The sequence below is a fragment of the Marmota marmota genome, unplaced genomic scaffold, assembly GCF_001458135.2.
Source record: "Marmota marmota marmota unplaced genomic scaffold, marMar, whole genome shotgun sequence".
Lineage (NCBI taxonomy): Eukaryota > Metazoa > Chordata > Mammalia > Rodentia > Sciuridae > Marmota > Marmota marmota.
The window spans coordinates 13,175,055-13,200,506 of record NW_026000101.1 but is presented as its reverse complement, the minus strand read 5'-3'; the positions used below and the strand labels follow the sequence as shown (position 1 = coordinate 13,200,506).

At 48.1% G+C, this 25,452-nt stretch overlaps 1 protein-coding gene across 1 annotated transcript in view; it reads left to right on the top strand.

Annotated features, from left to right (window-relative positions):
- Nucleotides 1-5: 5 nt before the first annotated feature.
- Col15a1 (collagen type XV alpha 1 chain) overlaps nucleotides 6-25,452 on the top strand; it is a gene marked incomplete at its 5' end in the record, with an annotated part of 107,997 nt that continues 82,550 nt past the window's right edge. The window contains one exon of the mRNA XM_015492118.1: nucleotides 6-159. Within this exon, the coding sequence (XP_015347604.1) occupies nucleotides 6-159 (154 nt within the window). The remainder of the gene's footprint in view (nucleotides 160-25,452) is intronic.

Below are 25,452 nucleotides of genomic sequence, written 5' to 3'. Positions count from 1 at the left end.
CGCTTCCCCGCGCCGAAGCCCCCTCCGACCAGACCGCCCGCTTCACCGTGTCTCCCTCGGCCACTTATTGCAGGAGGAATGGGCAGTGCTGGCGCGTGCTGTTGCTGCTCTCCATCTCCGCGCTCCTCTCCGCTGTCACCCAGACAGGCGCCTCGACGGGTAAGCGACTCACCCGGAGGGTGGCACTAGCTGCCTCCGCGCCCTGGGGAAGTTGGTTTGGGCGGCGGGCACGGCTGCGGTGCGCTCTTCATTCCTGGACATAAAAGGGAGTCCTTGCCACTATGCGCGCCCTGGCGGTCCTACCCGCGGCTTTCTCAGGACAGTGTGCGGGTTCTAGCCGCAAAGGCGGTCCCTGGCAGCCCCGGCGGTAGAGCACTGAAGGGGCTCCCGAGGTGTCTGATCTAGGCGTGGTCCCGCCAATCTTCGACCGAGAGGGACTTTGGAAGCAGTTTGCTAGCGCCAAGGCAACAGTTAGCCTCCGTGCACCCAGCGCACGCGCTCAGGTTGTGCGCTCTTGCTGGCTTATTGGAAAGGCAGGACGGTGCCTTTTTGTACACAGGTGCGGAAGCCTGAGCACCAACAGGGACACTTGGCGCCTTTGCAGCGCCAGAAACAACGGAACTGAATTGTTTCTCATGCTTACTTTAGCTTTTAGTTACCTAGCGGGGTTTCACATTTATTGTGGGCAGTGGCACCATGGATGATGGAAAGAGCTGTGGGCTGGAACCAGGGAACCTTGTCCCTTCTGTTCCCTGGGCTTTAGTTTCCTGATTCAGAGGTGGTTGGCTGAGCAGTGGAGTCTGAGGTTAGATGGTTAACTGGGTTGAGTGGGTTTAAGGTCAGATTGCCTGGGTGTGAATTGTGGCTCAGCTGCAACTTTGGGAATGGATTTCACCTCTCTGTGCCTCGGTTTTCTTATCTAAAAAGGAGGAATAGTTAGACGGTCCTGCCTCCTGGAGATGCCATGAGGATTCAGGGAAAAACTAGACGTAATGTGTCTTCCTTGCTGCCGGTACATATGAGGCACACAATCAGTGGTAGAACTTCCTATCTGCTTGATAGAACTGCTTGATCCTTGCAGTAACTGTGTTTGGAAAGCAATGCAGAAATTTTTGCAGCATTGAAATAGAGAGGCTCTAGAAGTGGCTGGTCTGAAAGCTAGAACTTGAATTCAGGTCTCCAGACTCCTAATCCTCCTTAGCCACTTCCCCAGGCATTTCAATAGGAGAATCCATCTCTCAACGGTGACTTCTGACCCCTTTTGGATTTAGAGGATTAGTATACAGCCCTGATTGAATAGGGATTGAGAAGACTATGAAATAACTCCTGGTACCCTGGTGGAGTGGATGTCCTTGGTTAACTCTTTGTATTTGAAGAAGCCTGGACAGCTCAGACTTGACTCCCAGGGAGCGAGACTCAAAGGCGATGATAGCTTTTCCTGCCAGAGCATCAAGTTTTTTTTTTTTTTTTCCAGATCAAAGGGCAGCTGGAGCATAGTTTTGGCTTCTCGGCTCCCTGGCCCATGTTGGAACGCTGCAGTTTTGCATGTGCTACAGGGCACTGCCAACTCAGTGATAGAGGGCAGCTTTTGGATTCTGTGGTCTTTTGAGAACTTTGCTGTAACTCCTACTTCCCCCAAAGGAAGAGGGTTCTGGGGAAGGGAACTGATGTTTCTTTCTCCTCCTGAGTTTGTAGCCTGGTGCCCTGATGTCAGATCAGGATTGTTTTTTCTAACAAGGAGGAAGTCCTGTTTCCACCATAACCTAGAGAGGGAGGGCCAGCAACTCCTCAGGAGGGCCATTTACAACCGATGCTAGTCAGTGTTCCTTGCGGAATCTGAAACCAGTTCCTGGAAATGTGAACTCTCCAAAGTTTGCCGCAGTTCCGTGTGGCAACGCTTACAAAACACGGTCTGTCCAGGTGGAGTGGGAACGTGTTCCTGTTTCATTCCTCCACTTCTCACGATCCTTCCAGGAGATGGGCACTGAGGACTCTTACTACTTCCGTTCTTCAGATGAACACACCAAAGTCCAAAGTCACAAGGCTTCCAAGCATCTGGGGTAGAATTGGAATGAGAGAGTGTGACTTCATTGCCCTTGCTGAATACCATCCTAGTATTCAGTTAGAGCAGATTCACAGATTCACACCTTGCAGGGCCCCACAGTCTCTAGTGAACCCCATAATCAGAGTGTCCTAATTGTAGCATGAGCTCATTGCATCTGCGTGGCTATTGTGCACTCTGCAGATCAGTTACCCTCCACCAGCTCACTGGATCTGCCGCCTGGTAGTGCTGAGAAGTTGGGTTCCATCTTATAGATGGCTTTCAGGGAGTCTATTCAGCAACACAGAGGGGGTGACGCACAGATCCCTGTACAACAGTTCAGATGGACCTTCTAGGCATTACACTAAGTGAAAGAAGCCAGGCATACACTGGGTATCGTCAGAGTCCCATTTATACAAAATTTCTAAAAGGGCAACGCTGCAGAAATGGAAACCACCAGCAGCTGCCTGGGCCAGAGACAGAAGCAGGGACTGACTGCAAATGAGCATCAGGAACTTTCTGGAGAAATATCCTAACACTGGACTGGGGTGGTGGTTGGACAACTGTATACATTTACAAAAGTTCACCTAACAGGACAATTAAAATGAGTGAATTTCAGGGAGGGTGTACTGTGCCTCACTGAAAAGAGTTATAGAAACAGAAGAAAGCATTTCCCCAGGTACCAGGGCACCCAGGCTCCAGCCTAGGACACACCCGGCCCACCGGGGGCCACTTGCAAGCTGCCGGCTCAGAGTGCATTGCCTCTCCTGAGTTCTGGCTGGAAAGGTCAGGTCCACCTGTATCTCTAGGTCTCCAACTCAATTGTTCCCAGCATCCCTGAATGTCCTTGTGGGCCCAGGGTAAGTCTCCCCTGTTAGGGACAGAACACAGGCATGGGGCGATTCACAGACAATGGAGCTGTTGAAAAAAAATGGATACTCGTAAACTTCCTGTTTTTCCTTCCTCACCTCAACCCCATTTAAATTTCAAGCACTGGGAAGCTCGGGTTTCATCACACACTACCTCTGTGAACTCAGATGAGTTTCACTTGAATCTCAGTTTTCCTGTCTATAAAATGGGGAGGCAAGATTCACTCCTGTCTGTTTTCCTTCTAATTTAAAACATGGGAAAACAACAACCTTTGCCTAGTGTGAGCTCTAACTTATTCTGCATAGTTTAGTTCAACAAATACAAACTGAACACCCATTTTGCCAACCTGCATGCTGACTGGGGACAGAAAGGAGTTGGGCACAGATCTGCCCTGAGGTGCTTATAATGCATAGGCAGAAATATAGGGTATCAGACAATAGTCCTGGAACCCTTCACATTCAACATCCATCCCGTCCTGTGTGCACCCAATCCCATCCCCTTACACATTCCTGTTTAAAGAGACCTCTTGCAGTGGGGTGTCACCACATGACCCCTGTGTTCCTAATGGGTCAGGACTGGGCTGCCAGACAGCATTATCCCTTCCTTTCCCTGTGAAGGCACAGTGTCATTGGAATGCCTGTTATTTTGGAAGATGAGCCATGGTTGGGGAAGGCATGATGTGGTTATAAGTAATTTGTTCCTGCCATCAAGTGCTGATATGTATAAGTTATTTGCTTCTCTTTAAAATATCAAACCATTGAGAAAAGTTCTTGCTAAAAGTACAGCTCTTTTATTATCACAGAATAAACCTAAAACCCAGGTCAGGAAGCGGGCTAGCCCCCAGGCTCTGTGAGGCCCTGTACTGAGATTTTTCCCTCCCTCCTCTCAGAGGTAAATCTCACCTTGCCATCACTTACTTGCATTTAATAAATAACTTTACTACGTAAGTATGTCTCCTTAAATTCTGAAGTTCTTTTTACTTGGTTTTAAACGTTTTACGGGAAGGATATATTCTTTGATATCTGTTTCCTTCACTGACTATTAAGATTTTGGAGATTTATTCATGTCATCGTATGTGGCTGCAGTTAGTTTATTTTCGTTGTTGTATAATATTCCATTCTGTGAATACATCAAATATTTTTTAATCCATTTTTTTCTCCAGCAACATCTGGGGTGTTGCCACTTTGGGCTCATGTGACAGTACGGCTGTGAACATTCTTGTTTGTCTCTGGTGCACATGTACATCAGTTCTGAACCTAGGAGGAGAGTGCTGGGTCATAGGGTGTCCATACCCTTCCACGGAGCGGCAGTACCAGTATGTTCTCTCTGTGGCTGTGCCAACACACGTGGCCACCAAGAAATGAGAGTCCCCATTCTTCACCTCCTCCCCAGTGCTTGGTCTTGGCACTGAAGTTAATTTCAGCATTTCTGGAGGGTACATACAAAACTCTTACTATACCCTTAATTTATATTTTCCTGATTATTAAGTTGATCACCTTTTCCTATGTTAATGGACCATTTTGACATCCTAACTTACTTATTTTATGAGAGGAAATTCATGATGGAAGATTGATTATTTTAAAGTGTAAAATTCATTGGCATTTAGTGTGTTTATGCAATCACCATTTCTATCAACTTCCAAAAAACATTTTTGTCATTCCAAAAAGAAGCTGCATACCCATGAAGGAGTCACTCTCCCTCTTTGCTCTACTCCCGGCTCCCAGCAACCACGAAACTGTTTTCTGTCCTCATAGATTTGCCCAGTCTGAATATTTATACAACATGTGACCCTTATGGTCTGGCTTCTTTCACTGAGCATAACGTTTCAAGGTGAATCCATTGTGTGTGTGAGGTTTTCATTGCCATGACCAAAATATCTGACTTGGAGGAGGAAAGGTTTATTTGGACTCCCAATTTCAGGGGTTCAGTCCATGGTTGGTCAGGTGCATTGCTCTGGGCCGGAGGTGAGGCAAAACATCATGGCAGCCAGGAAGCAGAGAGAGGGGAAAGAGGGTACAGAGAACATGAACCCTTCCAGGTCATGCAGCCAGTGACCCACCTTCCCAACCCTGCCCACCTGCCTACAGTTACCATCTAGTTAGTCCATTCAGACTAAAATGGAGCTGGGCGTGGTGGTACATGCCAGTAATCCCAGCAGTTTGAGAGGATGAGGCAGGAGGATCACAAATTCAAAGCTAGCCTCAGCAATTTAGTGAGGCACTTAACAACTGAGCAAGACCCTGTCTCTAAATAAAATATTTAAAAAAAAAGGGTTGGGGGTGCTGGGGTTGTAGCTCAGTGGTAGAGCATTTACCTCTCGTGTGTGAGGCGCTGGGTTTGATCCTCAGCACCACATAAAAATAAATAAGAAAATAAAATAAAGATATTGTGTCCATCTACAACTTAAAAGTATTTTTTAAAAATGGGCTGGGGGTGTGGCTCAGTGGTTAAGTGCCCCTGGGTTCTATCCTTAGTACCAAAAAAATAAAAATAAAAATAAAAACCCCACAAAAGCAAAATGGACTAATTAGGTTACAACTTTCATAATCTCTCATTTTACCTCTGAATACTCCTGCATTAACACAGGAGCTTTGGAGGTCACCTCATATCCAAACCTGGCCCCCGAAAGCTCCATTTCACAATGCAAAATGCATCTAGTCCATCTCCAATAGTCTCATGATCTTAACAGTTACAGCATTGCCCAAAAGTCCGAGTCCAAAGCAAGTTACAGGCTGGGTGCCATGGTGCACATCTGAAATCCCATCAGATGGGAGGCTGAGATAGGAAGATTGCGAGTTCAAAGCCATCCTCAGCAAAAGCAAGGTGCTAAGCAACTCAGTGCGACCCTGTCTCTAAATACAATACAAAATAGGGCTGGGGATGTGGCTCAGTGGTTGGGTGCACCTGAGTTCAATCCCGGGTTCCCACCACCAAGTTACATATATCCAGTATGCAGTGGCACAGAGTAAACATTCTCAGACCAAAAGAAAAGGGAAGAGTATGAACATAGATAAAAGGGTTGGCACCAGGGAAAGACCTAAGTCCAGCTGTGCAAACAAGTCCCTTAGCTCCACATCCAGCAGCTGGGGCACATGGCATCTGATGTGAGCTCCAAAGGGCTGGGCAGCCCTGCCCCCTCCGCCTTGCCCGTTGCAGCCCACATGGCCTTTGTCTTAGGCTGACTCTCCCACAGCTTTCCTTGGCAGACAGTCCATGTGGCTGGCATTTCTCAGTCCCAGGGGTCTTCACTGCAGCTTTGGCTTCCTCCTCATAGATTCACACGTTGCCTTCTCTGGGGCTTTCTGCAGGGATTCCCACCCTGCTACACTGTGCCTGGCCTCCCAGTCTAAATTGTGAAATCTAGGAGGAAGCCTCCGTGACCCCTTAACTCCAGCATTTTCCTTCTTGCAGAACAAGCATGATGTGAACGATGCTGAGGTCTGCCACCGATTTGAGCAGTAGCTGGGCCCCCTTGGACTATGGCTGCGATGGCCTCTGAGTGCCTGGGCAGCTGAGCATAATGAAACACATCTTAGGAAAACAACTTTGTAGGCCCCCCTGTGTGAGAAGAGTGCCCTCATAGTCATTTCTCAAAGGAATTTTTACTTTACACCCTTGAGCCTGTGATGGCTGTGGTCTTGCCAATTCCTGGGATGCTCTGTCTCTATGCAAAGTACTTAGCATTACTTTAGTAGCTATAATTTCTTCACATCTTCCTTGACCCAAGTTTTACTTGTACTTTTCTGGCCAAATTGCAAGTTTTAAAAATCTGTCTGTCCTGGTTTTCACAGTGAACCTGGCCTAAAGCTGAGAGCAATATCCATGCCACTGCCTGAATACTGTGCTGCTTTGAAACCTCCTCAGCCAGATTAATTAGTCTATAATCTTTAAATTTGGCTTCATACAAAGTCTTAGGGAATAGGCAAAAATGTTGAAAATGTACAGTTCCTTGCAGAATGCAACATGAATTACTTCTAGTTCAGTTTCCAAGAGTCTTCATTTGCCTGGGAAACTTCATGCGCAATCTTTACTGTCCACATTCCTACTGGTATTCTAACCTTCTGAGCTCCCACCAGAACCACCTGCTAAGCTCCCCTGACAACATATTAAGGCTTCTCCAGCCTGTGTCTCCAAACTTTTCCAAACTCCTCCCACAAACCAGTTCCAAAGATTTCTAATCTACACGACTCCTAGTCTCAGCAACAATCCTACCTCTCTATACCAGTTTCTGTGTGTTGGGTTTCAATTGTTGTGACCAAGATACTTGATAAGAACAACTTAGAGGAGGAAAAGTTTATTTTAGCTCACGGTTTCAGAGTTTTATTTCATGGTTGGCTGGTTCTGTTGCTCTGGGCCAGAGGAATGGCAAAAGGGTGGAGGAAAGCTGCTTGTCTCCTGGTGCTCAGGAAGCAGAAAGAGAGAAGGAAGGGGCCATAGGGAAGAGGACCCCCTCCAGAACACCCCTAGTGATCCATCTTCTCCAGCCATACCCCTCCTGCCTACAGTTACTACCCGGTTAGTTCATTCAAACTTTGATGAACTGATTAGGCTACAGCTGCCACAGTCTAGTCATTTAACCTCGGAATATTTCTGTATTAACAGGATCTTTTGGGGGATGCCTCTTAACCAAACCATAGTGTCCATGTTATATCATGTATCAGCACATTGTTTCTTTTATGACTGTATAAATATTCCTTCATTTATATATACCACATTTTGTTTTTCATTCATCCATTGATGAATATTTGGGTTGTTTGTACCGTTTGGCTGTTGTGAACAGTGCTGCCATGAACATCTGTGTTCTAACATCTGCTTAAGTGCCTGTTTTTAGTTCTTTTAGATAGATATGTAGGAGTGCAATTTCTGGATCACATGGTGATTTTTTTGTTTACGTTTTTTTTTAGAAACCCCCAAACCGTTACCCGCAGTGGCCGCACCATTTTACATTTATACCAGCATTGTATGAGGCATCTCATTTTTCATGTATCACTAATACTTGGTATTTTAGAACTTTTTCATCGTTGCCATGTTAGTGCGTGTGAAGTGGCATCTCATTGTGGTTTTGCCTCTCAAAACTAATGACGTCAATCACCTTTTGAAGAGCTTGCTGGTCCTTTGTACATCTTCTTTGTAGAAATCCTGATTTAAACTTAGACATATGAATCAGAGCAGTTCAGAATTTTCCTGTAATAATGTCTCCTCTGGCCGTTGGCAGTCTGATAGGTGGGTAGGCGTGACACCTGAGAGCTCACATCATGGACCTTCAGTCTCCATCACCCAAAGGACATTGTCCAGCACTGAGCATGAACTTTGGCCATTTTGTCATTATTATAAACAGTGCTGCTGGGAACCTCTTCAGACAAATGGCCTTTGTTTTCTTTTTTGTTTCCTTTGGCTACACTCCTCAAACGGACTCACCAAACAACAGAGCTAGTTGGAAAGTTCTTATTTTATATTCAAATGGATCTTTGTTGATACAGGTTTAATTGTGTGACTTCCTAGTTTAATTGCCCTGTCTGGGCTATCATTGGTCCTAGGATGGAGTGCTGCAGATTCTCTCCTCCACTAATGCTGAGCCCTGCTTGATGGGGGCTCATACCAAGCCACTGGCAGGTTTCTGAAGGAGGCATGTGATGTCCAACTCCCACTCTTTGGACCGGCCAGTTTCTTTCAGAACACGCCCCTCCCCTGTCTACCTGGTAACCCCCATTCATCCTTTGGGATGGTGTTCTAGGAAGCATTCCTCCCCTCCCCGGTTTATTGGTGCCTGCTAGTCATAGGGTTATTCAAATGGTGCAGTGACCATTGATGACTCCTGTGTCTCCCGTGTTGCATGGGAAGTTCCGTGAGGCAGGGACTGGGTCTTATCCAAATCTGAATCCCAGAAGCTAGCAAAGGGCCTGGCGCAAAGTGGGCACTCAGCAGACTTTTTCAGTGAATCAAAGAAGGGATGAATGGGTTCGTCTAGCCTGTGGTTTAATGTGCCCATTTACTACATCCTCTGCGGTGTATAAGTCATCCCAACTCTTCCACGGCTCTGCAACTATGGAGTGACCATGGCCGAGTCACCAGAGAACATCATGGGCTTTTAGTTTTCTTTAATAGCTTAATAAGTAGGTAGGCTGGAATTTACACTACTGTTACTTTGCTCCTTATTATATTAATTGTTTAAACAACTTATTTTCTAGATTATACTCATCTTATTCCTAATAGCTTACACTTTGTCAAAGGTGGCATTAGCTAAATGCATAAGCTTGTTTTCCAGTCTTAGTGTCTATGGCTTGATTCCTTTAAAATGGACCATAGATTAAGATACAACCTGAAGTCAGTTCTTCTTCAAGGTAGTCCCCAGTAGTCTCAAAAGTACCAAATAAATGTGAACTATTGGCTCCTCATTGTTATTTATTATATCAATTTTTTAAAAAAATTTAATTTGTAGATGAACCTTTGTTTTATTTATTTATTTTGATGTGGTGCTGAGGATCGAACCCAGTGCCTCACACATGCTAGGCAAGCGCTCTACCACTGAGCCACAACCCCAGCCCCTATTATATCAATTTTTAATTTAATGATATAAACTTAATTCCATAATCCCTATATCACAAGTCACTTTCTTATGTTTGTACAATGTGCTTAAGTCCTTATAGTTTTGATGATTATTGTTTTGTATTGTGCTTTAAAGCCTGGTAAGAGGTCAGCCCTGCCTCCTTCTGCAGAATATTGATTTGTCATCATGTACTAGTGGAGGTAGGCGGGTGAGTGTTGGAAAGAGGGGGGCAATCTTACAGTAAGGCTCAGTGTAAGACATTAATGTCCACTGAGGAGAATAGATGAGCAAATAAGTCTTCAAAGTCAGAGCACAGATTATGGGGCCTGAGCTGCAGGCCATACCGGGCCCAGGGGAGCTGAGATGGTATAAGAGGTTTTGGAGGAACCATGTTTGCCAGCTGATCACCTTCCTCTGCTCCACCCCAGCTAGAGAGAGAAATAGTCTAGGGTGAGGACAGAATCTGGGAGAAAGTCCAGACTTCTTCCTGGGCACCTAAGGAGAAGACACAGTGCATCCCTCCTCATCTCCAAGAGAACCCCACTCAGCCCGGCCCTAACCAAGTCATCCCAACCCAACTCAGCCAACCCAACCCAACCCAACCTAATCCAGTTCAATCCAGTTCACATGCTTTGCATGCCATGGGTGATTTAATGGATCGGACAGGGCAGAAGACTCTCCTGAGGGCCCTGGTATCTCTCTCAAATGGCCAAAACCCTCTGACTTCAAAGGTTGGTGAGCCCTTTCCTGGATTTGGAGAATGTGGCCAGAGTCTGACTCGCAGCAAGCAGCCTGGCCTTAGGCCTCTGTAGGAGTCATCCCTTTCATTGCTGAGGGACTCAAATGTGGCCCAGCTTAAAAGTCCCATCCCATACCAACTGGGAGATCTTTTGCAACTAGCCTCCTCCTGAAGAGGACTTCTTCAGAATGCTCTGTCCCCTTCTGTGGTGTGGTTGCTTTCTTCGATATCTGTCTTCCTTCCATATTTCCTGGCTGCCTGCTCTCTCTGGGGCTCCCTGAGTGACACTGGACCCAGTGTCCACCTGGAGGGACTCACAACCCAGCAGGGAGGTAGGTGCCTCAGCTGGCTTACATGCCAGGAAGCTTGTCCCAAATGTGCATGCAAGCCTGGGCGCTGCTTGGGTAGGCACGTCCACTTCCACCCCAGATGAGGGAGATGTTAGGACATAAGTAGCCTTCAAAGGAGAAGATTTATTTTTTTAATATCATCAATTTTTTTTTTTTTTAGAAAACTAATGCACAATCACTATAAAAACCTAGGGCAAAAAATAAAGGAATTTGGAAAGATTACATATTATCCTGTAACTCAGCAATAAACAAACCCTGCTAACATTTGGTGAAATGTGTTCCATGTTTACTTTCCAGATCTAAGTATGCACATATATTAGAAGATGAATAGATCATTCTGTACATTATATTTTGACCGACTTTTCCCCTAGAAACTTCTTCTGGAACATTCAATAATCTTCTCCAATGTTCTTTGAAAGTAAAATAGTGTGGCATTGTATGCTTATCCCATAACTAAACGAGTCCTCTTTGAGACCTGTTGGCCATTTCTTGTTCACTGTTGTAAACCCTATAGTGATGACCATATTCTTATGGCTCTGTACTTGACCACAGTTATTTCCTAGTGCAAATTCACGGCTGCTACTTCTCTAACTCAGAAGGAGAAATGACAACAGTGAAAGGGACATGCCTGCACAGTGGGCTGCTCCCCACTGTGGCCTTGGTGGAGTGGGCCTGCAGATTCTTCCTCCCTGCACCCCTCCATTCATTTTGTGTGCACCTGGTGGTGAGGGTGGGAGGAATGAGGTTTTTTTTTTTTTCAGGAAATTAGAATGTGAGCACTCAGTCCCAGGGACCCTGCTGGTTGTCGTCCTGGAAACACCCTGGGGACTGTGAAGGAGCCATGCCCGTGCTCTCCTCTTCAGGAGTCTATACTCACCCAAGGTGAGGTCCAGCACCCAGGGTTTTCGAAGCTCCTGGCTCAATTCTCAGGTGCAACTGGGTTGAGAACAACCCAGCCCAGTCCAGAGGCTTCCTCTTAAAGGTGGTGGTCCTGAGTCCCAGAGGTAGAGCATGCCCATCCATGTCCCAACACAGGTGGAAGACCTGGCACCCAGGGAGAGGCTTCAGGAATGTGGCTCATGCCCCTGAGCTCTGGGATTCAGGGACCTGAGTTCAAATCTCTGCTCTGCCACTTCCCTGTGAGTGATCTGGGACCAGTTACCTCTCTTATCCTTTTCTTCTTAGTTGTAAAACAGGTCAGTATTTCCTATTTGTGAGGATTGATGAGACGAGCATCAGGCTTGCCATTGGTGACTAGTTTTTTTTTTAATTATTTGTTCTTTTTAAATATACATGGCAATAGAGTGTATTTTGACCTATTATACATACATGGAGTATAACTTCCCATTCTTGAGGTTGAACATGTGGAGTTACACTGGCCGTGTATTCATATATGAACATAGGAAAGTTATGTCCAATTCATTCTACTGTCTTTCCTATTCCCATCCCTCTCCCCTCCCTTCATTCCCCTTTGTCTAATCCAGTGAACTTCTATTCCCTACCTCCATTGTGTGTTAGCATCCGCATATCAGAGAGAACATTCAGCCTTTGGTTTTTTGGGTTTGCCTTATTTCACTTAATGTGATAGCTTCCAGTTCATCTATTTACTAGAAAATGCCATAATTTCATTCTTCTTTAAGGCTGAGTAATATTCCACTGTGTATATGTGCCACATTTTCTTTATCCATTCATCTGTTAAAGGGCACCTACATTGGTTCCATAGCTTAGCTACTGTGAATCGAGCTGCTATAAACATTGATGTGGCTGTGTCACTGTAGAATATTGATTTTAAGTCCTTTGGGTATATACTGAAGAGTGAGATAACAGGGTCAAATTGTGGTTCCATTCCAAGTTTTCAGAGGAATCTCCATACTGCTTTCCATAGTGGTTGAACCAATTTGTAGTCCCACCAGCAATGTATGAATGTAAATTTTTCCTACATCCTGGCCAATATTTATTGTTACTTGTATTCTTGATAATTGCCAATCTGACTGAGTCAGATAGAATCTCAGTGTAGTTTTAATTTGCATCTCTCTAATTGCTAGAGATGTTGAAACTTTTTTCATATATTTGTTGACTATTCGTATATCTTCTTCTGTGAAGTGTCTGTTCAATTCCTTTGCCCATTTATTGATTGTTTTTTTTTTTTTTGGCGTTAAGTTCTTTGAATTATTGGTATATCCTGGAGATTAATGTTCTATCTGAGGTGCAGGTGGCAAAGATTTTCTCCCATTCTTTAGGCTCTCTGTTCACATTCTTGATTGTTTCTTTTGCTATGAAGAAGCTTTTTAGTTTGATACCATCCCATTTATTGATTTTGATTTTACTTCTGTGCTTTGGGAGTTTTGATGAGGAAGTCAGTTCCTGAGCCGACATGATGGAGCATCGGTGACCAGTTTAATGCTTCATTCCTTCCCTGAGCCCACATCATTGTGGGTTCCTTGAGGGCAGGAGCCCTGCTTTATTTATCCATGTTTCCACAGCGTCCGACATGGCACCAAATGGACACAATGAGCATTTGAATACGTTCATGAATGAATCATTCAAAGCCTGGGACTGTGGAGATCTTAGTGAAAACCCAGCATTATGAACCCTTGGCCGTGGTGAAGCCTATGTGTGCCTCTGACCCCCACTGGAAGACCACCCCGCAGCCATCCCCCATGGTGGCTGATGGTGGGCACAGAGGGGATGGGAGCAGGGGCTTCTATGACAGATACATTGGGAATTAGAGTATGTTTCATGAAAAAAATAATAATAAGGTAAGCTTTTCCCATGCTGGGAAGTTGGAACCATTGCATCCAGTGGAACAGAGGGGCAGAGATCCCAGCTATGGCAGGCTGAACCTAAATTCATGCCGTTTGGACAACATCACACCCTGAACTCTCGAAGTCGGCTCAGCCAGCTGCTTCTCCACCTCTGGCCACAGCAGCAGTGCTGGCTAATCCTAACTTTATTGTCCAGAGAGGGACAGTGACTAGCTCAAGATCATGGTGCAAGTTGGCAGCAGAGCCAGGACTAGAGCCAGGTGTCCTGACACCCAGACCGCTGCTGTGATGCCCAGAGAGCCTCACATGGACCTAAGAAAATACCACAAATATGCTTTGTGCTAATAATGATATAGTGCTTTCGACATTTTAAACATACTTCAGTTATATGTAGGTAGGTACATGTTTCGAATACAGGCATATCAATTATATGTATATATGTCTGTGTGTGCATTTGATATATCTAACTAACAACAGCCCAGTGAAGTGAAGTCCAGTTACAAATTGACGACAGCAGGCAGGTCTGTGTCCCGGGCTCTGTTCTCTCCACTGTACAGCCCCCGCGGTGCAGCCTCAGTCATCTTGTGCCTTCTTCAGCTGTGGTCCATGGACCAGCAGCATCCGCATCACCTGGGAACTCAGTAGAAATGCAGTGTCTCCGGCCTCACCCCCACCCCCACCCAGACCCAATAAATCAGGATCTGCGTTCTCAGGAGATCCCTGGTGATTCGCATGCATGTTGATGTTTGAACCAGCTCTGGTTATGTTGCCTCTGCTTGAAACCCTTCCCATGATAACCACCTGTGTTAGGCAGAGTAATGGCCCTCCAAGGTGTCTGCCTGCATCCCATTCCTCAGGACCTGTGACCACATCAAGCTACATGGCAAAGGGGAAGTGGGGTTACAGGTCGACTGAAGGTCGACAATCCGCCGACCTCTAAAGGGAGAATTTCCCTGGATTATCGGGTTGGGCCCAGTGCAGCCTCAAGGGTCCTTCAAGTGGAAGAGGGACCCGAGGAGGAGGTGGGGCAGCCACAGAGAAGGGCCTGACCAGCTGGCTTTGCAGCTGGTGGAAGGGGCCAGGAGCCGAGGGGTGAGGGCAGGCTCCAGAAGCTGGAAAAAGCGAGGGAACAGATTTTTCCCTTCATGCTTCCAGAAAGCACAGTCTGTTGACATCTTGATTTTTATCCCAGAAAGACCTGTGTTGGACTTTCAGCCTCCAAAACTGTAAGACAATAAATCTGTGTTGATCTGAGCAACGGAGTGTGTGATAATTTAGTATAGCAGCAATCAAAGATGAAAACAGCTCTCGAGGCAGCGTTTGGGGCCCTCGGAAGTCCCACTGAGTGCTGATCTGGCCTCCTCTCTCAGGACATCCCCTAACACCCTGATCTCACACCAGCAGGGCCTATGGAGCCCCTCCCCTGGGCATCCAGATTCTCTATTCTCTGTATCCCCAGCACCGGGCACTGTGTCCAGCCTGTGGGCTGTAGTCAGACAATGCTTGTTGAAGGAATAACCCGTGAAACCCTGCTACATTCAGGTCACCACCAGCCCAGGAGAACTGCCCCCACCCCCGCCCTGCCCAACACCACCATGTGGTGGCCATAGGGAGGGACATGGGGCAGATTCATCTGGAGCCTGTGTTTTGACATTTTCCTTTCTCTTCTTCTACTTTGGACAAATTTATAAAACTCTCTGGCTTCAGTTTTCCTATCTGGGAAACAAAGAGGCCTGACCAAGTGAACTCTAAAATCACTGTTAGCCAGAACATTCTCGAACATCTGATCAGGTTCCATTTGCTGAATTTCGTGGCTGAGGGCTTGAACTCGACAGTGCTCAGCCCTGGTCCCTGGTCATCCTGCTCTGAACATGTCCTTCACTGGCAGCCCATTCTTGAATTGGGACATTAAACTGCCCAACAACTGTGTATATTTGGTACAAAATAGAGGCTCCAGCTGCCCTGTCTAGTTAAAATGCCAAATTACTCACTCTCCCACAGAAAGAAAAAAGGGGGACCAAAAAAGAAACCGTTTCTCACTGCAGAGATTTTCCATGTGACACATTTTCTAATTTTACTTCAGGTTAAACTGTCTATAGTAGATGGCTCCCTTTCAGGGTCTCCCCCTCCCCTCGTTGGCCATGAGCTTCCAGTTTGAGAAGTGGAATCGTTCTGGTTTGTTGAGTACACGCAAGTGTGGGCTGATACCAATTATCCCTGCACGTCTTCATTTTCTCTGCTCAAAGATGCACAGCTTAGTGGTCAGGAGTTCTTGGTTTTAAGGCTGGCCACGGGGCTCTGGCCAAGGCACTTCCGCTCTCAAGGCACACAGTCTGCAAAGGGAGGAGCAAGTTGGCTGACCCGAGACGGTGCGGCTGCGTTGGAAGAAGTGGTTGCTGGGCCATTTCTAAGGGTGGTTCTGTTTGAGACGGTACTGGGATCGTGTGCAGCTGAGTTCACGTCTGCCTGCAGCTTTGGCAGTCTGTGCACGTCGCTCTGGTGCGTGGAATGAGTGAGACATTTTTAGCACCTGTAGAGAGTACTGTAGCTTTGATTTAAAGGCACGAATTCTGCTTCTGCACTGTCTGTCACATGCAGTCCTTCCCTTCCATCCCCTGCCCCACCTGGGTTCAGCCTGTGCCGGGTCTCTCTACTGGGTTGTCTGAGCGCTTCCCTTGTTAGTAGGACCTCTTCTGTCTCTGATCTCTGGCACAACTTCCCACTGCAGTCAGAGAAGCTCATCTAAAACACAGGTCCCCACATGCCTCGTCCCCTCTTCAAACCCTTCCGTGCTTTCCATTACAGCACAGAAATTTCCCCACTCTTGGGGCTGGAGTCAAGGTCTCCTCTGCTCTCACATCCCTCCCATGCCCAGGCTCCAGCCACACGAACTACCTGCTGCCTCTGGATTTACCATTTCATGTTCCAGTCTAATCCACATCCACCTCTCCCCCTTTATAGACTTGCTCCTCAAACTGGCCCCCGAACCAACAGCACACCAGCAGCACCCAAGAGCTTGTTAGGAATGGAGGGTGCCCGGTCCTGTCCCAGGCCTGCAGCACCAGAATATGGACTTAGCCACTCCTAGGTGAGGGGGTTGACCTCCTTGGTGAGCTGCAGTGCTCTGTGACCTGGGGGTGGGGAGCCAGGCAGAGCTGGTTTGGTTGTAGGCTCCCCAGGTACGAGGTGGCGACCTTGGGTGATTTACTAATCCTCTTGAAGCTTCCCTTTCTTCATCTCTAAGAGTGGGGATAATAATAATGCCTAGCTGAGACCCCCCTGAGCTCTCAGCATAGTGCCCGGCCCATGGTCAGCCCTCAGTAGCATAATGGCCACAGTCACCAGGTTCAATGTCAATGTCATCAATGCCATCCCTAGGCCCTCCTGTGGCTTTCTCAGTTTTGCTTGTACCTTTCCATTAGGGGGTCTGTCCAAGGACCAGAAGGTTAGAGTCACTGACCCTCCAGTGCAGTGAGATAAACAGCCCCAATCTGGTATGGGAAGGACTTTGCCAGGTGGGTGAGTGGGATAAAAATAATAGAATTCCAGTTTCTGGCTGTAGTAGAAATGACCGTGTTGCCTGTTACATCCAGGTTGGGTTTTCATTTGTCTATTTGTTTTACTCACTTTTACTTGATAAACATTTATTGACTGCCTACTGGTTACAAGGCAAGATGTGATGTGGTGGGCATAAATGGTGACCAAGACCAGCTTGGTTTCTGCTGTCTAAGGGGGATGGCAACACTAAATGAAGATTTGTACCAAAAACAAACAAGAAAAAACAAAACACCTCCATATATTAACTGGCAAATGGTATTGTGAGGGAGTATTGTGGGGGTTAAGAAAGCAGGGACACTCTCATCTGTACTGGGTGTCAGGAAAGTCTCCCTGAGGAGAGACATTGAAAATGATATTGGAGGGGTGAATTGATTTAGCCAGGAAAGTGGGTACGGCTGGTGGTTTGGCAGAGGAACGGATTGTTTCAGATGAGGAGCACAATGGGGCGAGGGTTAAGGAAGCAGCTCGAGAGGGGTCAGAGGTGGGTATCAATGGGACAAAAGCAAGAACTCCATACAATAGCTGCTGTCCCTCGCTTGGCCCTGGGGGCCTCGGTGCCATGGACCCCCGTGTGGTATTCACAGTCCAGGGGTGCACCAGCTGAGGATTCTGCTGAAGGACAAGACAGAGTAGGACTCTGGGTTCCACTACCTGTCCTGTTCCTCTGCTTATCAGAGTGAATTGTTTCCAGGTGAGAGCAAAGGCCCCTCCTATGGATGGCTGAAGAGAAGGGAACCTGAGAGACTCAGCAAAGGTTAAGGAAGCAGAGCCCAAAGTGAGGCCAAAGCCAGCAGTAGGAGCCTCTGACCCACCCAGAGCCTGGTAGGTCAACCCAGCTGCCTGTCAAGAAGCAGCGAATGGCATGTGAGAAAGAGTTTTCAAGACCCGCCCTCTGCAGTGAGGCTCAGTCAGTCCAGGTTGCAGAGCTGCCTCTGGGTGCCATGATGGGGTTGGACCAGTGCTGATGGGATAGGACTTTTTTTATTCTTTGGTTGTCTCCGGGTCTCTGTATTGAGAACGTATATCCATAAACAATGCCGACTGCTCCTGCCAAGGAACAGGAATGAGAGCTTGGGAGGACTATGTCTGGTGGGAAGGCTTCAGATGTTTGTCCTTGGGGAGCCATTCCTTTAGAGATGGTTTCACAAGTGGGATCCAAGTGGTGCATGACCCTCCTCCTGCCCGAGCCGCTCCTTTCAAGACCTGCTTCTCAAACTGGGCCGCGCTCTCGGTTCTTGGCTGTGTGACAGCAGCCTGCAAAGAGCCACATTGTTTATTTCCTGGAGCGTCTATTTCACTCAGCAGTTGGTAAGTTGGGGTGAGGAGACCAGTAACAACTGGGGAATAGTCTAGAACGTTTTTACCTTATTAAAAGCACATATACACGCACATTATGAAGTGAAAACTGAAGCCCTTCAAAGCACTTTGATTCAATCTGCAGGCTCCTGTGGGGCTCCTTGACTGGGCTCAGGCCTGCAGGTAGAGGGACCCTCTCCGATGGTGGATGCTTTCGTGGGGATGGTGTCAGCTGCAAGAGGGAGGGGACTTGTCTTTCTCTGTCCTTGATGAATCCCCAGGACCTGTCATCCATCCGGTGCTCAATAAATACTTGCTGCCTGGGTAGCGTTGTGTATGTTGATGGCTACAAGAAGCTTGCCTTTCTCCATCTGTGTTTACCTTTCCAGGAATAAGTGCGTGGGGCTGCTCAAGATGGGAAACTTGGGTGGAATGTTAAAAATGCTGCTCATGCATATGCATGTGGGAGATGGGCAGTCTTGCTGAAGTTCAAGATTTCTAAGAATCGCCCTTTAGAGGCAGCCTCCCACCCAGTGTGGTCCGTGCTGCATGGGTGAAGGCAGAGTTCACCAGTAATGCATCCTGCACAACTGGGTTCCCAGGCCTCACTTCTCACGGGCCTGCAAGTGCCAGCACCTTACTTCCATTAGAACCCACTGATAACTTGAGGACAGAAAATGCTGGACTTTGGGGAGCATCTGTTCCAGCTGTCCTAGATAACAGATGGGAAGATGGAGGTGCAGAGGGAACGGGGGCTTGTTGAGGTGTGTGGTTTAAGACCTGGGTCTAGGACTCTGCATCTGGTGCATCACATCACTCTGAAATTCCTGAGTACACTTAACCATAGCCGTGTTGTCACCTCTGCCCTCTTCAAGGATGGACCTGGCAGTATATGGCTAGAGATGAGCTCTGAAGTCATCAGAAGGACTTCAAAACCCAGTTTTGCCACTTACAGCTATGTGACCTGGGCGCATGCTCGGAAAGAGCATTGATTTCCTCATCTGGACAGAAGGGTGGTAGAAGTCCTGCCTCTCTGGACCCTAGAAGATGCTCAGCAAGGAATTTGGAGGAGTGATCTGGGTGGATCCTGAGAGCTACAAGTGTTGAGTCATGTGAACAGTCCCAAAGACTGGACCTCAAACTGCTGCATTACTGGGGTGCTTTTAAATATACGTCTTGGGGTTTCTGATTAGGGTGGGGGCCAGATGCCAGTATTCTAAAGCCCCTAGTGGTTCTGTTGTGCAGCCAGGATGCAGAGCTCAGTCCTAGGCAATCCACACTGTGGAAGCAGGACCACATCTCCTGTTCACCCCAAGTCTGCAGCACCAGTGGTGCCAGGCGCATGACAACCCTTTGGTACTTGATAATCATTTGTAAATGAACGAACAAAGGAGCAGGATGTGCTCAGAACCTGACATTCACCTTGCACTGCAATCCTGACAACTGGTTATTGCCATCTCCGTGTCCAGATGAGAAAACCTAAGCTCAGAGAAGTTACAGAATGTGTTGAAGGTCACTTACCTAGTAAGAGTTCCAGCAGGGACTTGTTTGAGGTGATGTTGGTGCCCAATTCTGTGTCCTTTTCCAGCACCTGGCTGGGAAACATTGGTCCTCCTTGGGTCCCTCCAAGGTCACTCTCTCCCAGTTTTTAGTCTATTCCAGTAAGGAGGTGTGTCCTGGATTCTCACTTTGAAAGGTCCGATTCCCTCACTTTATTCTGGAGGCCTCAGGCTCTTCCTCCAGCAAACATTTGGAGACTGACAAGCTGCACTTTCATCTACTTTAAACAGGAGTCAGCCTGTCTCAAAATAAAGACTTGAGGGTCACCATCTGTTCTAGTGGTTTCCTTAAACTCAAATCCCATTTCTGAGCCAAGTTGCAGACCTCTTTGCATAACTGAGCCAGAGATTTTGTAGGAAGATGCAGCAGTGGGTTTGATAACAATGGTGGAACAAATTTCTTACGTTGTTTGTGCTCGCCTGCTCAGCAGCATCAAGTCACCACAGGCGGGCCACAGGTACCTGCTTCAGGCTCAAGTGCCTTCATTCCTGCAGCGGGCACCCAGTACGCACCAGCGTGCATCAGGCACGGCGCGAGGTACCTTCCCATACCTCGCTTCTTAGGGGTCATGAGTGGGCGTGACTTGGAGAGTTGGAGACATGATATGCTGTGGGCAGTTGGGATACAGATATTTCCATCAGTCTGGGCCCCAGTCTTCTTATCTGGGGGCCATTGGTTTGGGTGTTTTCTGAGGTTCTTCCTGGCTCTGAAGGTTACCCTGCTTCTTCATTGGCCTTGGTCAGTGTAGGCGCAATTTCATGGTGACTGCTGAAGCCATGAGCTCATTCTGCCCCCGCTGCTTGTCTGCCCTGGCTGGATTCACAGGAGCACATCTGTTGGGATGCCCTGGGCAGTTCCCAGGGCAGCTCGATTTTCCCCCGGGGCATAACATGCCAAGTGCTGAGAGACTGCAGGTCGGCGTGGCTGCTCGGTTGCCAAACTCCCGCCTGCGCTCCACATTCCTAGACGCCCAGTCCCACCCTCTCCTTGGCAAGGACAGGGAATGGGCCCAACTGCCAGGGGGCAGTCGCTTGAGGTGAAGTGGTGATTGCTCCTAAAATGGTCAGCTGGAGCCCTCCTTAGAAGTTTCCCGAGGTGCCTTATTGCCTGGAGCATAAATTTTAGTCTCCTGGGCGTGACATCTGAATCTCCCCACTATCCGACTCATCTCCTAAGTGAAGGAGTGAATAAGAATAGAAAGGCTAGGCAGATGGTGCACGCCTATGATCCCAGCCACTTGGGAGGCTGAGTCAGGAGGATCATCACAAGCTTGAGGCCAGACTCAGCAGCTTAGTGAGGCCCTAAGCAACTTGGTGAGTTCCTGTCTTTAAATAAAAAATAAAAAGTGCTGGGGGTGTGGTTCAGTGGTAAAGTGCCCTTGGCTTCAATTCTTATACAAAAAAGAAAATAAAGAAGAAGAAATCAAGAAAGAATAGAAGGAGCTGGGAAGTCCCCGCCAGTTAACAGCTTATAGCCTTGAACTCCTTCATCCTCAGTCCACTCATCTGGAAGATGGAACAGCTAAAGCTCCCCCTGCCCACCCCTTATGTGCCTAAGTGCTCAGCTCAGAGCTTGGCCTGTTGCTAGTTGAGCATCTCTGTCTGTCTATCTGGACCCACAATTCCCTCCTCCCTGCTCTAATGCGGGTGGTTATCTATGGATCTCGCTTCTCCTACTCTGGAAACCGTTCCCATGTTCCTGGGGGAGTGCCTTGTGCTCACCTCTCCAAGCCTTGCAGGCCCATCTGAGGTCCTACCCAGAACTTCCAGTGAGCAGGCAGCCCCTGGAGCCTTTTGCCTGTGCTTTGCTCATGGCCTCAATCTCAGGCCACCTTTTCTAAGACTCCGTATGTTGGTGTCTGTTTCCCTCCACTACGTTGAGAGCTCGTCACAGAACAAATTCCTCATCTTCTCCATCTCCCAGAGTCCTGACCAGGCCAAGTCCAGACAAGGTTGGCTCATGGATACTGGATGTGGAAAGGCCAGACTGAGACCAGGACACAGTGACAGATGGGGAGTCCACTGTGCTGTGGCTGTGTTTCCAAGGGTCTAGGATCACATCAATGACAACTGCCTTGGGACCTGTGGATATCTTAAGATATTTTATTGACCACGTAGTATCAACCATGCCAAAGAATTCAAGAAGCACCCAGGGTGTTTCACTTAGAGACGTAATGAGAGAAAGCTCCAGAATGGCAATGCCTTTTCAAGCTCCTCTCACCACTCCATGACCCTCCCACTCAGTGCCTCCATGGGGGCGGGGCCTCGCTCATGCAGGAGGACCCAGAACCTCCCTATTAGGCGGCTGGGGCCTGGAGTGTTGGCCTATCCCATCCCATCCTGCCCAGTGCCCCTAGCTCAGGCTCTAATACCCGGATGGGCCCTGAGCAGACTTCATGGGGCCTCCAGCCAAACCTCAAGAACCTAACAGTGTGTCACAGAGAAGGGGAAGCATCTGTTATTCACATGCCCCACTGGGCCCTTGTTTCAGGGAGGGGACAGCGGAGGCGGCTGGAAGGCTGCGTGTGGAGGAGAGGCACACCCAGCTCAGTGGCGGCTGAGAGCTGGGTGTTCAAAGACCTCCTGCTTAAGGGTCAGCTAAAAGGGTAGGACTGTCGCCTCCAAAGAGTCAACGTCAGACCTCTGTGTGGCTGTTCACATCACACTAACCAAGAGAATGTTATACCCCAACGGTGGATTGGACGAGAGCAAGGCCATGAAGTACATGTGACTCTCAGGGGTACTGAGGATTACTGTGACTGTTCCTGGCAGCCGGGAGAGTTCTTTGTGATTGCTATTAATACATGTGTTGCTCTGAGATGGGCCTAAATCAGCCTTGTCCGGAACCCATTGGTGTAAATCCATTCATTTACACAATGGGCATCATTTATTCCTCCATTAATTAATTCATTCACTCATTCATCGAATGCTCTGCATTCTCCAACCCTGGGTCAGGGGCCCATGGTAGAGAGCTGAGGGTGAAGCTGGGAGTTGCAGAGACAAGACAGAATGTGCTCCTGTCCCCTGAATGGCTTGCAGGCCAGAGGGAAACACTGACAAGTGGACAGATACGAACAGAGTAGCCGGAGACTGGGCCTCTGGAGGACTAGGCGGGGGGAGTTGTTCCTGGGGAGATGATGTGACCCATTTGTAGACACACAGAAGGTGTCCTGTGGAGAAAGGGAGGCCACCAGACGCACATTCCAGTGGCGATGTGGGCCTCCCCTGGTGTCCTCCCATTCCTGAGACTAAGGCAAAGCAAGAGGAGATTGGGGTGACTGCAGGCCTCTCCTGGAAGGTGTGGGACCATTTTGCCAAGTGTGCTACTAAGGAACACACGGGAATGGGCGCAGCACTGGTTCAGACCACAGCTTCCTTCCAACTGCACAGCCCGTGCTCAACTGCCCAGGCCCCGTGGACGGAGCTCCAAGTCCCTCTACCCGCTTACCTCTAGGTATGGCCTTGGACAGGCTTCCTTACTGACCAGTGTCCTTCCGTCTCAGTAGAGGCCACTTGGTGGCCTTCCTCTGGCCCCTGGGCATTCCTATTTCCTGTGCATGGGACATCAGCCTGGCTGGAAAGTCACTTAATTGCTGGGTTGCAACCACAGGGAAGCCCCATCTTTCCTAACTAGACCTGTGTCCCTCTCTGGGTCTGTCCTCTGGTGGAAACAGATGGAGTCCTGCCACTGAGCGCTGGACCTGGTCTGTGCCCCCTACAGTAGTCTTCTCTGCTCTGGCTGCCAGTCCTGCCCCATGACTGCCCGTAATTGGTGGTAAGATGGCAACTTAGTCCCAACAGTGGAACAGCCTCAAACAAGTGTGCTTCAGAGACACCTGCAGGGTTGGCTCACACAGGATGCTGGGTCCAGCCCAGAGTGTCTTTTATTCTTTTTTTTTTTTTTTGGTACTGGGGTTTAGGGGTTGAAACCAGGGCACTTAATCACTAAGCCACATCCAGCCCTTTTTTTATTTTTTTATTTTGAGACAGAGTTTTGCTAACTTGCTTAGGGCCTTGCTAACTTGACAAAGCTGGCCTCAAACTTGCAATCCTCCTGCCTCCACCTCCCATGCTGCTGGGATTACAGGTATGCACCACTGTGCCTTGCTCATTCCAGAGTATCTGATGGAAATCTGGAGAAGACCTGAAGATTTGTGTCTCCAGTAAGTTCCCAGCTGCTGTTGCTGGTCCAGATCAGGCGCTTGGAGAGCCACTGGTGTCATGGATAAGCATATGGGCTGTGGGTTTTGAACCCAGGCTGTCAGGATTCAGATCCTGCCTTCTGCCACTTACTGTGTGACCTGATCTCTGTGTGCCTTATTCTCTATAAAAAAAAGAGGTCATAATAACACATTCTGTTGGGTTATTGTGAATATTGAATGACCCAACCTCAGTAACTCACATGCAGTAGTGCTTGGCACCCTAAGCATTCAGGGACTGTATTAGTTTCTTGGTGCTGCTATAACAAATTGCCTCGAACTGAGCAGCTTAAAACAATACTTTATTCTTGTGCAGCTGTCTGAAATCAAGGTGTCAGCAGGGCCACCCTTCCTCCTGGGGCTCCAGGGAGAAGCCATTCCTAGTAGCTTCTGGTGGCTGCCAGGCACTCTTTGGCTGTGGTTGCCTTACTCTAACATCTACCTCTGTGGGCCTGTGCCTTCTCCTCTTCTGTCACATCCCCGTGTGTTCCTTAGTAGCACACTTGGCATTGGATTTAGGGTCCAACCAGTGAATCCAGGATAATCTCTTTATCTGAATGTCTTTAACTTTTATCTGCAGAGGCTACTGGGATAAGGTAACATCTGTGGGTTCCAGGGACTAGGGTATGGGCATGTGTTTTGGGGCTCACCACTGAGCCCACTCTGGGAAACATGGGCTGTTATTGAATTGGTGTTTCTTCCAGCAGCTACCCAAGCTTCCAGCCTTTGAGGCAGAAAGAGAAGCTGATTTCCAGGTTCCAGTGGCTGTTTTTTACTTATGACAACTCATTCCCAGGCAGGGGCGGGAAATTCTGCTTCTGCAGCCACACTATAGCATTTCCTCCTGTTCAAATTTCACTCATCTGAGAAAACCACTCCCATCCCCGGACCCCTGACCGGAGCCCTCTGTCCATGCTGATTTTCACAGTCACAACTATATTTGATTCTCATGGCAGTCTAGCAGGGGAGGTTGTAGCCCACTTTGTTGGAGGTGAGAAGACTGAGAACCAGAGAGAAAGCTGCACGAAGCTCTTTCATAGTGATTCCGGGCAGCAGCTCACGGAGGACATCGAATGGATGATAAGGCAACCATCACCGCTGGGATGGATGAAATGTCTGTTTGCGCTGGACCCCGTGCTCAGGGTTTTCTGTCTCTTGTCTCGGGTCTTTCTCAAAACTCTCTTCTGAAGTAGGCGGTTTATTCCGCTGTCACAAATGTAGAAACAGGACCAGAGGCTGAAGTGTCTTGTCTGAAGTTGGCACAGTTTTGAAAGGCAGAGCCAGGGTTTGAATCCAGAGTTAGTTGAATCTATGATACCAGGCTGCTCAAAGATTCTCCTCCGACAACCCCTGCCCCCCCAAAAAAGATGAGATCAGTGGCTGCCCGGCGGGTCAGGACTACAGCCTCCTGTCCTCCCAGACTGCCTTGCTGTCAGCAGAGCCTGCTCTGAGATGGCAGGGAGGTGCTGAGGGTGGATGCTGGAGTCACAGGGAGACAGGGGCCAGGCAATGAGAACTGAGATGGGAC